This window comes from Typopeltis vanoorti, chromosome 1 (assembly GCF_054136105.1).
Source record: "Typopeltis vanoorti isolate ZY-2024b chromosome 1, IOZ_Tvanoo_1.0, whole genome shotgun sequence".
In the NCBI taxonomy this organism is placed as follows: Eukaryota; Metazoa; Arthropoda; class Arachnida; order Uropygi; family Thelyphonidae; genus Typopeltis; species Typopeltis vanoorti.
In genome coordinates this window covers 171,674,753-171,690,886 of record NC_143549.1, presented here as the reverse complement: position 1 = coordinate 171,690,886, position 16,134 = coordinate 171,674,753, and the positions used below count along the sequence as shown (strand labels likewise).

Genomic DNA, 16,134 nt, shown 5'->3' with positions numbered 1-16,134 from the left:
TTAATGGAAGTACATAGTAGTTTTTCTGTTCCAATCACTGTAGGAATTATCAACAGAGTCTTTACTTCAGTTGAACAAAATTTCTGTAAGAAGTAGCTTGAAAATATTGGCACATACCATTTTAATGCCATTAACAGACTGTATGTCTGTGCACTTCTATATAAAATCTCCATTTCATTCTTTAAATTTAATGAAAATGCTGAATTCAAATTATTCCATACTTGAATTTACCTCTCTCACTGTTATGCCTTTTCTCTCAGCTCTCTAGCTGTTATTTTTCTCTGTGTTCTCCATTGCTGAGAGCCTGTGTAACTCAGGGAAGTGGTGTTTGCACTCCTCAGCACTAGAGTGCCTGAAGAAAGACATCATGAGTTCGATTCTAGTTGCTGACTAGAGGAATTTTTTCTAAGCCTTTTTTTAACCGGTTTCCAAGTTAGTCAATCTCTAGCATGGGCAATTAGGTTTTTCCTCCCAGAAATTCAGGTTTTTCATTCCGTAAACTCAAGAAAATCGACTGTAGAATCCATGTTATTTCAGACATTAAAAATATTGTGTTAGGGACTACGAGATGGTGGCACTTGTTAGCCATCTCTTCACTGCATGCTGCTTAAATTAGTGATAGCCTTAAGCCAGCTATCTGATTGGCTACCAGTGGAAATTGAACTGCCCACTCAGTCCCCAAAATTTAGACAGGGCTAAAACAGCCTCCATTACTCTCTAAAAAGGAATAAGAGGCATCAGCTGATTTTTGTTTTTGATTTTTCCATTGCTAGTGAATGAAATATTGCATGATGTCATGGGGATTATGTTGGTCACATCATCATCATCATCAAATTCCTGCCATGTACCCTCAAGGGGTGTACAAGTTGGTCACATCTGGGTTCCTCATTATGTTTAGCAATATAGTTGTCAACATGTGCTTTTGTTCAAAAGTAAACATATTCCATAAACCTCACTGAGATATTACACCACATTCCTCTTCAGTATTGTCTTGCTTTATATGTCTAAAATATATCTATACAATTATTTACATAAATGTTCACTCCTGGCCTACATTATTAGTATTTTAGAAAACAAAAACATTATAATAAAATAATTATAAATAATTAACTGAATATGTATTTTATTTGAATAATATATTCAAGAAATACATAATACTACATATAGATTTAAAAATCGAGACATAAACAAACAACATTAGAAAAAAAATTTAAATAATGGATGAAACTTACATCAGAAAAAATTATTTAATATTTGCATAATTTTCAGTTAGGCTTCATGGCCATTATCAGTATAGCTAAAAAGAGATAAACACAATAAGAACAACACATAAATTGCAAGCATATGACGATATTTGTGCTTTCAACTGCAGGATAACTCTATCTACAAGTATAAGAATTCAAAGAAATAAATTTAAACAATTACAATTTTATGAAACACATGAATGAGGAGTGTTATTTAGGATGACCTCCCAAAATTGATAACTTTTAAGGCAATTGTTTTTGTTGAGGTTAATGTGTGCTTCACAACTTTCTCTATGTAATCCTTCCAAAAGAAAATAATGTTTGTGTAGGACTCCAGCTTTATTGTAATGAATTCTATGTCTAGTTGACAAGGCATATGTTTTATAAAATTGTAATTATTTAAATTTATTACTATTATAATTCAAAGAAATAAATTTAAATAATTACAATTTTATAAAACACATGCCTTGTCAACTAGACATAGAATTCATTACAATAAAGCTGAAGGCCTACACAAACATTATTTTCTTTTGGAAGGATTACATAGAGAAAGTTGTGAAGCACACATTAACCTCAACAAAAACAATTGCCTTAAACGCTATCAACTTAAATTGCAAGCATGTGACAATATCCTGAAGTTGATAGTATATTGTCACATGCTTGCAATTTAAGTGATGTTCTTATTGTGTTTATTGCCTTTTGACTGTATTGATAATGATTATGAAACCTAGCTGAAAATTGCACAAATATTAAATAATTTTTCCTAATGTAAGTGTCTGTTATTATTTCACAGTACTACACGATAACATTGCTGTATTAGAGCTTCCTATCAGCAGTTTTCTTTCATGTTTATCTACTATTTGTCTGGTTTCCAATATGAGTGATATCTAACATTTTGATTTTCTAAAACAGTTTTAACCACATCAGTCTACATAGATCTTGATTTTCCTTGCTTTTTCCTACCATCCTAGCACCAAACACCTGACCTGCTAACTTTTCCTTTCCTATTCTACTTAAATGTTTGCCATACACATATGGAAAGGCTTAGATGTCATTGATTATTCATAATAGTGCTTCATGGTATAAGCCACACCAACAGAGTTAAAAAAATTTATGAATATTTCTCTGGTTTTTTACTCAGCCTTTTTAGAGCACAAAAGCTCTGTGTGTCAGGTGTTGTGGTTAAAGTGTTGGAAAGACTGGTGAAACTCAGGATTCAGAATCGGGTTGACAACAATGATATTATCTTTGATGGATAGCATGGATTTGCAAAATTGGGGTCATGTTTTAGTAACCTACTTACTTATTACAATCATGTGACAGCAGCGTTGATTTGGGAGATGGATACAGGGTAGTATACTTCGACTTTGCAAACACATGATAGATTACTGCATGGTAAGTTGATAGTCAAACTAGAGCGGATGGGGTTGGATATCAGACTAGTGCATTGGATTGGAGATTAGCTGTCTGATAGGTATCAACAAGTATCCCAGAAGAGGAAAGTCACTAGTGGTGTGCCTCAGGGGTCTGTTTTAGGGCCCATTTCTATTTAATCTATATGTTAACATTATTGGGGAAGATTTGAATGGGGATATACAGTTGTTTCCAGATGATGCAAAGGTGGGATGAACTATGAGGAGTGGAACAAATTTGACCTTACAAGAAGACTTGAACAGACTGAGTGAATGGGAACATGAGTGGGGATGCCAGTTTAATGTTGAGAAATGTAATGTTTTAAAATTTGGAAAACAAAGATGAGATATATTGTTGGAAGTGGAGTAAATAAGAGATCTTGGGGTGATGGTGGATAAGCACCTAAAATTTAGAGGACATATTGCCAAAATTGTGAGGACAACATAGCAAATTCTGGCAATGATGCAAAGGACACTGATGAAATGATGTTAGAAAGTATCCAGAGGCATAAGTAAGATCGTTTCTGATTTCTGGAATGCTGAATATGAAGAAAGGTTGAGACAATGTAATTTGCAGAGTCTATTGGATAGAAGGAAGAGAGGTGATATGATAGAGATGTACAAGTTGGTAGGGGATTGTTGCAAAATTAATGTTGAAGCGGTTTTTCATAAAATGGTGGGAGATTGGGGGAGAACAAGAGGTCATCTTTGGAAGATGTATAAGGAGAGTGCGAGCAGGGGAGTGAGAAACAGACCTTTTGCATGGTGAGTTGTGAATGATCTGAGTGTGAGTGTGTCTGCAGAGAATTTGATTGTGTTTAAGGAATGGGGTGATGAGCTGTGTGTATGACAAAAGGGACCTCCTAGATGAGTCTGTGACTCCATGGGGTCTTGGGATAATCATAAATTACAACTGTGACAAGCATGCAGTACTGCACTAAATAATTTTGGAAAACAATTCAAATTATAACCAAAACAAAACTAATGCCCTTCCATGTTTCCCTCTATGGGCCAGATAACCATAAAGTTAATTTGGAGAAGTCATCCCATCAGGTCTCCCAGATCCTAAGTATCAAATTAATGCAACCATACATAATGATGTTGGGGGGAGTGTTTCATAGATGATGGTGATTCTAGAAATAGCCTCTCATAGAAATAGTGACTTCTATGCAATACTGATGTCTTCTTCCATCTAATCCTATGTGAAGGATTATCCAGATCATGGGTTGCCAATCCTAACTTGCCATACAGAAGATTACAGATGTAATTTTTGTGTTCTCCAAATTGGATTGATTGATTCTCCAAATTTTAATTGATCTACTACTCTGTCCAAAGTTAGCTAAACTGCAGTCATGAGGAACTTTTACACTCAAAGATGTACAAGAGAATGAAAATGATCTTTAGGAGAACAGTGAAGGTGGATAATGGCATGGAGATCATATTTGCAGAGAACTTTGGTTATTTTTTTCTTCTTTACCCTTAATATATGAGATGAGAATAATTCTGCTGTGATCTTGTGTGTTGGTTGGGAGGGATGGGGGTTGCATGAAGTATTTTATCTATTTTACAGGTGTTGTACCCATTGCCTAAAGCAAGGGTGGGGGCTTGGCATGCCAACATTTTTTTTCCAGCACGCAACCCAGGGCTCACCTTTAGCTCACCTAAAAATAAATAAATAAATGCATATCCAACATCTTAATCTAAAGGAACTTCAAGAAGTGATGCAATCAGTAACCAAGGTTGTTAATTACATTTCTGCACATGCTTTGAATAAAAGACAATTTCAGAATCTATTGAATGAGGTAGATTCGGTGTATAAAGGACTAATAAGGTATAACAATATTTATTGGCTTAGTCGAGGTCTTGTTCTGAAAAGATTTGCCTGGATGAGATAAATCTCTTTTTAACTAATCAACAATGTCTTATAAAGAAATATATGACATCATGTGAGTTTGTAAAACTGATGTTTTTTGCAGATTTTTGCAAACGTTAAAATGACTTGAACCTTAAATTACAGGGCTCTGGTAAGACACTTCATGTTATATTTGCTGACATAAAGGCATCTGAAATGAAACTAGGAATTTTTAAGAGGGATGTAGACAGTGAGAGATTTAGATATTTTCCAAACCTAAAGAAATACATCAATGATCTCCAAAAGGATAACAAAACAGACTGCCAATGTCATCAAAAGCTATTTTTAAACATCATTGTGACAACTGTTGAGCAGTTCTCTCTAAGATTTGTTAAGTTCAGAGAATTAGAAGAGACTGCAAAATTCATTAAGCTTCCAGACACTATAAAACTGGATGAATAAAACCTGCAATTTCTCATCATCATCATCAAATTCCTGCCATGTACCATCAAGGGGTGTACAGGATATGATAGTACTACATGAAAAATTTACATCATTACTAACTTCCTATCTACAATTTTCCTCCAAATCAGTCTGTTACTTGTCAAGACTCCAACATTAATAGATCTTATGTCTCTATCATCTAAGGAACTTTGTACAGTATCAATCCACCTATATCTTGGCCTTCCTCTGGATCGTTTTCCAGCCAACTTGGCAGAGAACACGTGTTTTGGTAATCTTTCCTCTCCCATTCTGTTTAAGTGACCATACCACCTGAGATTAGCTCTGTTAATGCAGTCCTGGATGCTGACAATGTCAAGTTCTTTCTTAATATCCTCATTTTTAATATGATATTGCCATTGATGCCATCTGTTCATGCCTCTAATCTTTCTCAGGACTCTCATATCTGCAGTCTCTAGTCTTTGGTCAAGTGTTTTACTTCTGACCCAGCTCTCAGATCCATAATTTAGTGTTCCAACTAAGTTCTCTCTTATTCCATATGAATTTATTCAATTGCCTTCCTACCATACTAGCTTTGTTGATTCTGTTGTCTATTTCCATATTTAATTTACCATCTTCACTAAAAATTGTGCCTAAGTAGCTGAAATGTTTTACTTGTTCCACAGGTTCTCTGTTCACAATACAGTTGACATTTTCAGCGATTCTACCTACTTTCATTGTCTTTGTCTTTTTAGTGCTGACCTTCATACCATATCTATTACAACAGTTATTCAACTTAGTCAGGGAATCTTGTAGCAGATTTATTTAGAAGTATAACATCATCTGCATAAAGCAAAGAGCTGAGATTAATACCTCCAATTTTGATATCAGGTTTAATCCCACTTTCCTTCCTAATGTGATCCATATGAATAACAGAGGGAATAATGTACATCCTTGTCTCACACCAGATTTAACATTAAACCATCTTCCTGTACTTCCTTCATTTCTAACTGCTGACTTACAACTCAAATAAAGACAAAGTATTGCTTGATATAATGCTCCATTGGAACTATAACTGTAGCGTATTGAATAGCTTCTCTCTTGGCACCTTGTCATATGCCTTTTCCAGATCGACAAAACTTAAATACAGATCTTTGTTATATTCCCATGATTTCTCAACTATTTGTTGTAAAGTGAAGATTTGATCCTGACAGCCTCTATTTGGCCTGAATCCAGCTTGTTCTTCACCAAGCTTTTCTTCCACAATTCTTCTCAACCATTTCTCGAGTATACTTGCATATATCTTACCAGGAACACTCAGTAGGGAAATACTTCTATGATTCTCACATTCAGTTTTATTTCCTTTTTTATATATGGGTATTATGAGGCTCTATTCCGATCATCGGGAATTCGTCCCTCTGTTTAGGCCTTCTGAACTATGCAGTGCAGCCACTGTAAGACTTTTATACCACCATACTTCAGCATTTCTGGTCGAATAACATCTACTCCTGCTGCCTTTCCACATTTCAAGCCTTTGATGGCTTTTTCTACTTCAAGTATGGATATGTATTCCTATCTGTATGCCTGTCGAGTGTTTTTTACCACTGTGCTATCACTGCTTGTTTCATTTTGCAATTTGTCGAAGTAATTACTCCATACTTCAAGGATACCTTTTTCTCCTGTTTTCATGTCACCTTTATCATCTCTAACTTCTTTTACAGCATTCTTTCCTTCATTTCAACAACTTCAACAACCTCCAGAAGATTTTGCCACCTTCTTGATATTTATTTTCTATGTTTTTACCAAAGTCCTCCCATGACTTATTTAGCTAGTTCTGCAGTGTTTGGCTTTCTTACATTTGTCTCTGTATTCTCTAAGAACACAAGCTGACTTATTTGACAGGAACTTTTGATATGCTTTCTTCTTTTCCTTCACTGCCTCTTTAACTTCCTGTGTCCACCATGGAGTTCTGATTTTTCTGTTCTTGCAGACAACCTCACCACATGCCCCTCTGGCTGAATCAATCATGGTTTTTTCAAGACTTGCGACTGAATCTCCAAAGTTTGGTTCCTGTTCTCAAACGCTTTCATTTTTTCTTCAATAATCTTTGTGTATTTTAGTCTACAGTTCACATCTGAGAACTGCTCAACTTTTATTCTCTTTAAAACTTTCTTACGTGTTATTCTTTTCAATATGAAATTCAATTTTATCCTGCTCAAGACTATATAGTGATCATTTCCATTTTCCAATCTTCTGTACACTCTGATGTCCTGCACCAGTTAGAAAACATCAAAATAGAAAATGAAGGTACAACTTGCAAATGCTTTTATGTATAAATATGGATGATTTTGAAATGCAGTTGATTGATTTTCAAAGTAGCTGAATTTGGAGGCAGAAATTTGGTGACCTCAGAGTTGACTTGGAAAATATTGAAAAAGAGCGATTAGAGATGGGAGTAACAGAGGAGGGTTGTGGAAAATGAGGTGTTAAGGACTTGGAATGCTATTCCAGAAACTTTTGTATGTTTAAAAACCCTTGCAAGAACATTACTATCCATTTTTGCATCTACGTATTCTTGTGAATCATTGCTTTCAGTGATGAACTTTGTTACATCTCATAATAGGAATGGCCTTACAGATGAAACTATTAGCGCATGCATATCTCTAAAGGTTATAAAATATAAACCTGATATAAATTATCTGTCATCAGTGATGCAGCAGCAGGCAGAATTCTCACTGATGCTAAATAAATAAAACATCCACTATTTTTCTTTCTCTAGTTTTGATTTGATGTTTTCTGCTGAAAAATGGTAAAGATTAACTTCTGTTTAATATATTATGTAGATAAATAACATTTTATTTTATCTGTAATTTTTATCTGTTACTCGTAAGGGATTAAGAATTAATAAAAGAATATTTTTAATTTTATTTTCTTTTATTGTGCTTTAGTCAAGTAAAACAATTATGAGATTGTGCACTGTAACATATTTGGAAAATGTTGAAAAATCTTATGTCTGATTGATCTTTATAAAAAACAAAAAATTTAGAATTATTGTTTACTCTTTTGCTGATGTTAAAAATTGCATCTTTAAATTGTGTGGCAGCTAGAATTACACTTAAAGGCAAATAAAAAATATCTACGCTCTCAACAGAGAAGGACTTTTAAGTAAAAATTCTGACACTAATTTTTACATTCATTCAGTCTTACGACTTATAATAATCACTCTTAGAATATTCTTTGATTTTACTGCTCTAGTGTGATTTTTGATTATTTGAAGAGGTTCTACCAATACTTAAAAGACACCAAATAATATTATGTTCCCCAAAATTTCGGTTGGCACATGAGAAAATTTCGCATCAAAGATCTGGCAATTTTGGCATGCACACTTAAAAAGGTTGCCCACCACTAGCCTAAAGCATTTGGCTCATTCAGCATTGCTGATACTGAATGAACATCTCTTTAACTCATTTGGTATAAATAATGCCCTTTGTTTGAAAAGACCTGGGTTTGAATCCTGCCTGGAACAGGAAAAATCTTTATCATCAGTGCTGTTCAGTTGAAGATGGGGTAGCCCGTCACACATGGAGGTGGCAGTGCTTTCCTTTCCGGAATCTCTAGTTTTTCATCTCAGGTTAACTTGGCCAGAAGAATACATGCAACTGATAGCTATAATGCACTATGCATATAGAATTAATCATGCTATTGGAGCATTAATTAGACCACGTGGTCTTTTTCATACATATACCCCAGCTGTGAAAGGGTGGGCTAATTGTTACATAATCAGGAAACTTTGCACTAGAATTCAAACATTTTTCAAGATATTTCAGGCCTCCAATAAGTGGTCTTACACTGGCAATGAAATTCATAAATATATCTGAGTAGATATTGCAACATTTAAAAATCATGAGCCAAATGCTTTAGGCTAGTGGTGGGCATTCTTTTTTAAATATAAAATATTTTTAGAAGCAAACAAATATTCTGAGAACTTATGTGAACCTCATTATCACAATGAAATTAGTGCACAAATGGATATTACATTTCTAAAGCAGTAATGTTACGTTCTGAATAAAACTAAAAGTGGTTAACTTATAATTTCTTCAGAGCTTAACATTCATTTTAAAACTTTGCATACTGATATGTCAAGCAGGTAAAATTAAATGTAAAGGTGCCAGACAAATTGGTAATTTTAGAATTCTGTTATTTATCCCTTAATATTATAATATGTTTTGTTATGATTAAATCGACTGCCTAAGCTTTGCTGAAAATAGCATGCGTGTTTGTACACTACTGAGTGAAGGTCTAATGGATCAAAGATCGATTGCCAGAGGCAATGCACATGTGCCACAGTACTTGTTGACCGTGAAGGGAAGGCACGCGACTAACCCCCCCCCCACCAAAGAGATTACTAGGGGAGAATGTGGCGCTAGTGAAGGGAGTTGTACTTTGAAGTGAGCAAGGAAGGAAAAGGATATGACGTAGTACGGAAGTGTAGGGGTGCGTAATTTAAAAAGGCAACGCAGCACCATACCGGGGCCTTTTCTCTCGTTTGTCGGATCCTCTGCCAGAGTCTATTGCCGGTCAGTTGTCTGCTCTTGTGGGAGTCATACTCTCTGTGCCCCGATGTTTGTCCTGGTTTCTTGGGCAAAGCGTCGAGCCATGAGTGAGGAAAGCATGCCGAGCAGTCCTTGAGAATCTGCCGATAGAAAGTTCGTCCAGTGGAGCTGAGGTCCGGTATGCAGTATAGATAGCCAAGCTTTGCTTAAACCTGGTGACCAGTGAACGGCAAGCACGTGTCTTCAGTGTCCGAGATTCATCTAGCCCGAATCTGACAAGAAGGAAACAGCAGGTCAAACGGAACCAGGAACAAATCTGAAGGTGAAGCTGTGTTGAGATGTGTATGATTTCCCAGCAGGTCCCAACTGGGTGGTAACGTAGAAACCTTTTCTTTGTTCAATGAAAGTAGGCAGAAAGGGTGATTATTACTTTTAATGGAACGTTTAATTCTAGAATATTGTGATTTCACGTAAGGACTCTAGAAACCTAGTTTAGAAGGACAGACTAAATTCCAAGACATGAATGTACAAATTAGAGCATGACCTGAACGTCTGTGAAGTGCATAACCTTAGTAGAATTGTGTCATTAATCTTTATATTTCTTTTGTTTGAGTATTATGTGGATTTGATACCTGTGCTTATTAAGATAGAATTAGAGAAATTGAGTGCGTATATTTTATCTGAAATTGACATTGAAGTTAGTGCATGACAGAGTTAACCTTAATAGTGTTGAGTCATTAGCCTTTGTTTCACCTTTGTTCGAGTGCCATGTGGAACTGATACCTAAGCTTGTTAAGATAGAATTAGAGAGATTGAGTCTTATGATTTATCTGAAATTGATATTGAAGTAAACATATGTCTGAGTTATCCATGACTTGTAATTTGTTTAGTGCATAATTAAATGTTTTCTTTTGATTTAACAATTGCCTTGCCTGAGATCATTTTCTACTGCATCCCCCATAGAAATCGAACCACAGCGGGAGGCATTTTGGAAGGGAGGTCACGATTGTAGACTGAGATAGGGATAAATTTGAGACTTGAGTTATTTTATATAAGATTCAGAAATTAGAGTGAAGAACTTAGGGTGGCGCAGCAAAAATAGAAATTTTCCCTGAGTCCAAAGAAAGAACCCGCATTAGCTCAGAAACAAAGGAATTGTCATTGTCTAGTGGGAATCCCTTTACTTTCAACCCACAAACCATATTCTTATAGTAAAATACGGCCCCAAGTTAAGAGTAAAGATTAGAGCATATAAAAGAAGTGAGATAAGGGAAGGAAGAGACATAATTTGACTAAAATAGATCTAACAATAGAAAAGGGGGATAACAGTAATGAGTTTTCCAAGTCTTTCAATTAAACATTAAGGCTAGATACTGTTTCAGTTTGTATGTTGTTTTATTTTCAATAACCAATATTTTTTCCTTTTCTTTTTTTAGGTTTTATGCTTGATTACAGCTCCTGTTACCCTTGTCATCAGTAGCCAGCAGGATGCTACATTTGCATTTGTAGCACTTGCTATAATATTCTGTAGCTTTTTGTCAATGGCACTAATATTTGTACCCAAGGTAAATGCTGAAATATGAAACGAATGTTGACGAAATGTTAATGAAAGTCATTAAAAATGAATGTTGATATCTTATTATGTACAGTTTTTGTAAACATAATTGTTTTATATATGTATTTAATACGTATATTTGCAGGAGGCTACCAAACTCAAAAGTAGATAACTAACAGATGACTTTCACATAGTCCTTAAGAAAGGCAGAAAACTGATTGGGGTGTCTGCCCCAATTAAGCCAAACTTTATTCTGCAAAAACAGAATGATGGGAAAAAGTTAAACTCAACATCATCAATTATCAGTGGTACTAATAATTGTACCAAAGGTAAATGCTGAAATATGAAACATTAAAAATGAATGTTGTAAATGTATGCTGATAGCTTATTTGGACAGAATGATGGGAAACTTAAACTCAACATTATCAAAATTGAAAATACACATCATCACCATAAGATGGATCAACAGTAAAGAAATGAATCTGCAAATAGAATTAGACATGTTCCATGTTGATGTAACTGGCATTACTGAGACTTTAAGAAGATTAAAGTAGGTGAGATTTTGCTAAATAAAAACTATCATCATCATCATCAAATTCCTGACATGTACCCTCAAAGGGTGTACAGGATATGATAGTACTACATGAAAAATTTACATCATTACCAACTTCCTATCTACAATTTTCCTCCAAATCAGTCTGTTACTTGTCAAGACTCCAACATTATCAGATCTTATATTTCTATCGTCTAAGGCACTTTGTACCGTATCAATCCACCTATATCTTGGTCTTCCTCTGGATCATTTTCCTGCCAACCTGGCAGAGAACACTTGTTTTGCTAATCTTTCCTCGTCCATTCTTTTTAATTGACCATCCCACCTGAGATTAGCTCTGCTAACACATTCTTGGATGCTGACAATGTCAAGTTCTTTCCTAATATCCTCTTTTTTAATATGATATTGTCATTGATGGCATCTGTTCACGCCTCTAATCTTTCTCAGGACTCTCATATCTGCGGTCTCTAGTCTTTGGTCAAGTGTTTTACTTCTGCCCTGGCTCTCACATCCATAAGCTAAAACTGGTTTGAACACTGTCTTGTATACAGCTAATTTAGTGTTCTGACTAATTTCTCTCTTATTCCATATGAATTTATTCAATTGACTTCCTACCATACCAGCTTTGTTGATTCTGTTGTCTGTTTCCATATTTAATTTACCATCTTGAGTAAAAATCGTGCCTAAGTAGCTGAAATGTTTTACTTGTTCCACAGGTTCCCCATTCACAATACAGTTGACATTTTCAACAATTCTACCTATTTTCATTATCTTTGTCTTTTTAATGCTGACCTTCATACCATATTTATTACAACAGTTATTCAATTTAGTCAGAGAATCTTGCAAACTTGTAGCGGATTTATTTAGAAGTATAACATCATCTGCATAAAGCAAAGAGCTGACATTAACATCTCCAATTCTGATATCATGTTTAATACCACTTTCCTTCATAATGTGATCGATATAGATAACACTGGCCAACAAAAAAAATTTTTTTCTGCTGATTATGATCTGACACTTGTTTTTTGCTAATTTGGGTGTGCTGATTTCAAATATCAAACCCATTTTTCTCTATCACGTCAGGTTTTTCCTCTATGGCATTTTTTTTTGCTAATTTGTAAGTTTTTGATAGTTTTAAGGAGGTAGTACTATTTAGAGGATCAAAAAAATCGATTTTTTAATATTATTTTCTGAAAGTATGTACTTTTAAAAATCTGTTCCTAACTTTTTATCAAGAAATTCGAAAAATTCCCGAAGATATAGCCTATTATTCAAAGCCGTGCGCAGATCAGAATCGGAGCGCTCACCGTTCTCGCTTGTTAGTAAACGAATAAATGCATAAGAACCTGCAATGGCACGTACTGGCGCTTTGAATGCGAGAGAGGCCAATAACCAACCTAATACATTTAGGTGATGAAAAGTAGGCGATGACAACTGCCTAAAACAAATGAATGCTATATGCATCATAGCAGACAAAGAACGATCAAAATCAGTCAATCGTTAATCGATTGTGAAAGTATGATGAGCGCTTATAACGTTTCAATAAAGTCTCTGTTTTTTTTTTGTCTTGTTAATTGCATGTTAGTCGGCAGTGAAGAAATTACATCATGTCTACTACTCGAAATTGTGTCAATAGTGTAGATTCCTTTTGCTACATTTGTGGCAGCTTTACTGTTCCCAGTCAAAGGACAAATATCACTGATTTCATTAAGAAAGTGTACTTTGCATACTTTTATGTAAAAATTGCAGATCAGGACAAGTCATGGGCTCCAAATAAAGTGTGTAAGTCATGTGTAGAAAATTTACGACAGTGAAGTAAGGGAAAATGCCAAAAATTAGCTTTTGGCATTCCAATGATTTGGCGTGAACCGAAAATCACGTAGATAATTGCTATTTTTGTTTAATTCAGACTTCTGGTTATAATAAGAAGAATAAGAAAAAAATTGTGTATCCAAATCTCGACTCAGCAATTCGTCACACCATTGCAGGTTCTTATGCATTTATTCGTTTACTAACAAGCGAGAGCGGTGAGCGCTCCGATTCTGATCTGTGCACTGCTTTGAATAATAAGCTATATCTTCGGGAATTTTTCGAATTTCTTGATAAAAAGTTAGGAACAGATTTTTAAAAGTACATACTTTCAGAAAATAATATTAAAAAATCGATTTTTTTGATCCTCTAAATAGTACTGCCTCCTTAAAACTATCAAAAACTTACAAATTAGCAAAAAGAAAATGCCATAGAGGAAAAACCTGACGTGATAGAGAAAAATGGGTTTGATATTTGAAATCAGCACACCCAAATTAGTAAACAAGTCTCATATAAAAGTCAGCAAAAATCGTGTTGGACTGTGTAATGAATAACAGAGGGGATAATGTACTTCCTTCAATTCTAACTGCTGACTTACAACTCAAATAAAGACTAAGTATTGCTTGATATAAATGCCCCATTGACACCATATAACTGTAGTGTATTGAATAGCTTCTCTCTTGGCACCTTGTCATATGCCTTTTCCAGATCGACAAAACTTAAATACTGATCTTTGTTATATTCCCATGCTTTCTCAACTATTTGTCTTAACGTGAAGATCTGATCCTGACAGCCTCTATTTGGCCTGAATCCAGCTTGTTCTTCACCAAGCTTTACTTCCACAATTCTTCTCAACTGTTTCTCAAGTATACTTGCATAGATCTTGCCCGGAACACTCAGTAGGGAAATATCTCTGTAATTCTCACATTCAGTTTTATTTCCTTTTTTATATATGGGTACTATTAGAGTTCTACTCCAATCATCGGGAATTCGTCCCTCTGTCCAGGCTTTCTGAACTATGCAGTGCAGCCACTGTAAGACTTTTATACCACCATACTTCAGCATTTCTGGTCGAATATCATCTACTCCTGCTGCCTTTCCAGATTTCAAGCCTTTCATAACTTTTTCTACTTCATGTATGGATTTGTATTCCTGGCTGCATGCCTGGTCAGTGTTTTTTTACCACTGTGCTGTCATCACTGCTTGTTTCATTTAGCAGTTTTTCAAAGTAATTACTCCATACTTCAAGGATTTTTTTCTCCTGTTTTCATGTCACCTTTATCATCTCTAACTCCTTTTACAGCACTCTTTCCTCCATTTTTAAGCTTCTTCAACAACCTCCAGAATATCTTACCACCTTTCTTGATATTTATTTTCTATGTTCTTGCCAAAGTCCTCTCATGACTTTTGTTTAGCTAGTTTTATACAGTGTTTTGTTTTCTTATATTTGTCTCTGTATTCTCTAAGAGTAAAAGCTGACTTATTTGTCAGGAGCTTTTGATATGCTTTCTTCTTTTCCTTCACTGCCTCTTTAACTTCCTGTGTCCACCATGGAGTTCTGATTTTTCTATCCTTGCAGACAACCTCACCACATGCCTCTCTGGCTGAATCAATCAGGGTTTTCTTCAAGGCTTGCCACTGAATCTCCAAGGTTTGGTTCCTGTTCTCAAACTCCTTCATTTTTTCTTCAATAATCTTTGTGTATTTTAGTCTACAATTCACATCTGAGAGCTGCTCAACTTTTATTCACTTTAAAACTTTCTTACATGTCATTCTTTTCAATATGAAATTCAATTTTATCCTGCTCAAGACTAAATAGTGATTGCTTTCAATTTCAAATCCTCTGTATACTCTGGTGTCCTGCACCAGGGAGAAAACATCACTATCAACAATAACATAGTCAATGAGACTTTTCTTATTCCTTGCCTCTTCTCTCCATGTGAATTTGTGCATATTTTTATGTTGGAACATGGTGTTAGTAATAACCAGTCCATGTCTTGAGCAGAAATCCAACAGGTATTTGCCATTATTATTAGCTTTGCTTTTTTCTCCAAATTTTCCCAAAATATTTTTGTATGTCTGACAATCATTTACTACTCTGCAATTTATATCCCCAACAAGGACCAACTTTTCCTTTTTCATTGTGTTAGTTGCTTTTTCTAAAGCATCAAAAAATTTCTCCGCTTCTACCTTAATAGAACCTTCTTTCAGACCATAGGCACAAATAAGTCTCATTGTCCGATTCCCCATTCTGATATTTGCCCACATCACTCTACTTGAGACTGCCTGCCATTCAAGAAGATTAGCCTCGTATTTTGTGTTGAATACTGTGGCTACTTCTTCTTTTCCTTGATTGTTATTTCCTGAATATAATATTTTGTATTTATTGCTTAGAAAGATCTCACCAGTTTTTGTCTTTTTTGTTTCAGTCACCCCTATTATGTCAATCTTGTACTTATCTAATTCTTCAGCTAGCTCCATTTCTTTGCCATTCAGGCTTCATATGTTGATAGTACTGATCTTTAATTTTGGTGATGTTGAGTTGGGGTGTACTTTCAGATTTGTTCCAGTAGCTGACTTTTCGCTGTTCGCCCTGGTTCCCTGGCGAAAACAATGGGGGCCTTGTTTAACCGGGCGACACCACAGCCGGTATTAAATTGTGTCATGTTGTGCCATCATTTTGTATATTGGTTTAAGCCAATAGGGATACAATTT

At 35.1% G+C, this 16,134-nt stretch overlaps 1 protein-coding gene across 2 annotated transcripts in view; it reads left to right on the top strand.

Annotated features, from left to right (window-relative positions):
* The window catches only part of GABA-B-R1 (gamma-aminobutyric acid type B receptor subunit 1), a 194,835-nt gene that overhangs the window by 162,544 nt on the left and 16,157 nt on the right, over positions 1-16,134 (top strand). For both annotated transcript variants that reach the window (XM_090395464.1, XM_090395455.1), the window contains one exon: positions 10,939-11,067. In XM_090395464.1, coding sequence (XP_090251590.1) covers positions 10,939-11,067 — 129 coding nt within the window. The remainder of the gene's footprint in view (positions 1-10,938; positions 11,068-16,134) is intronic.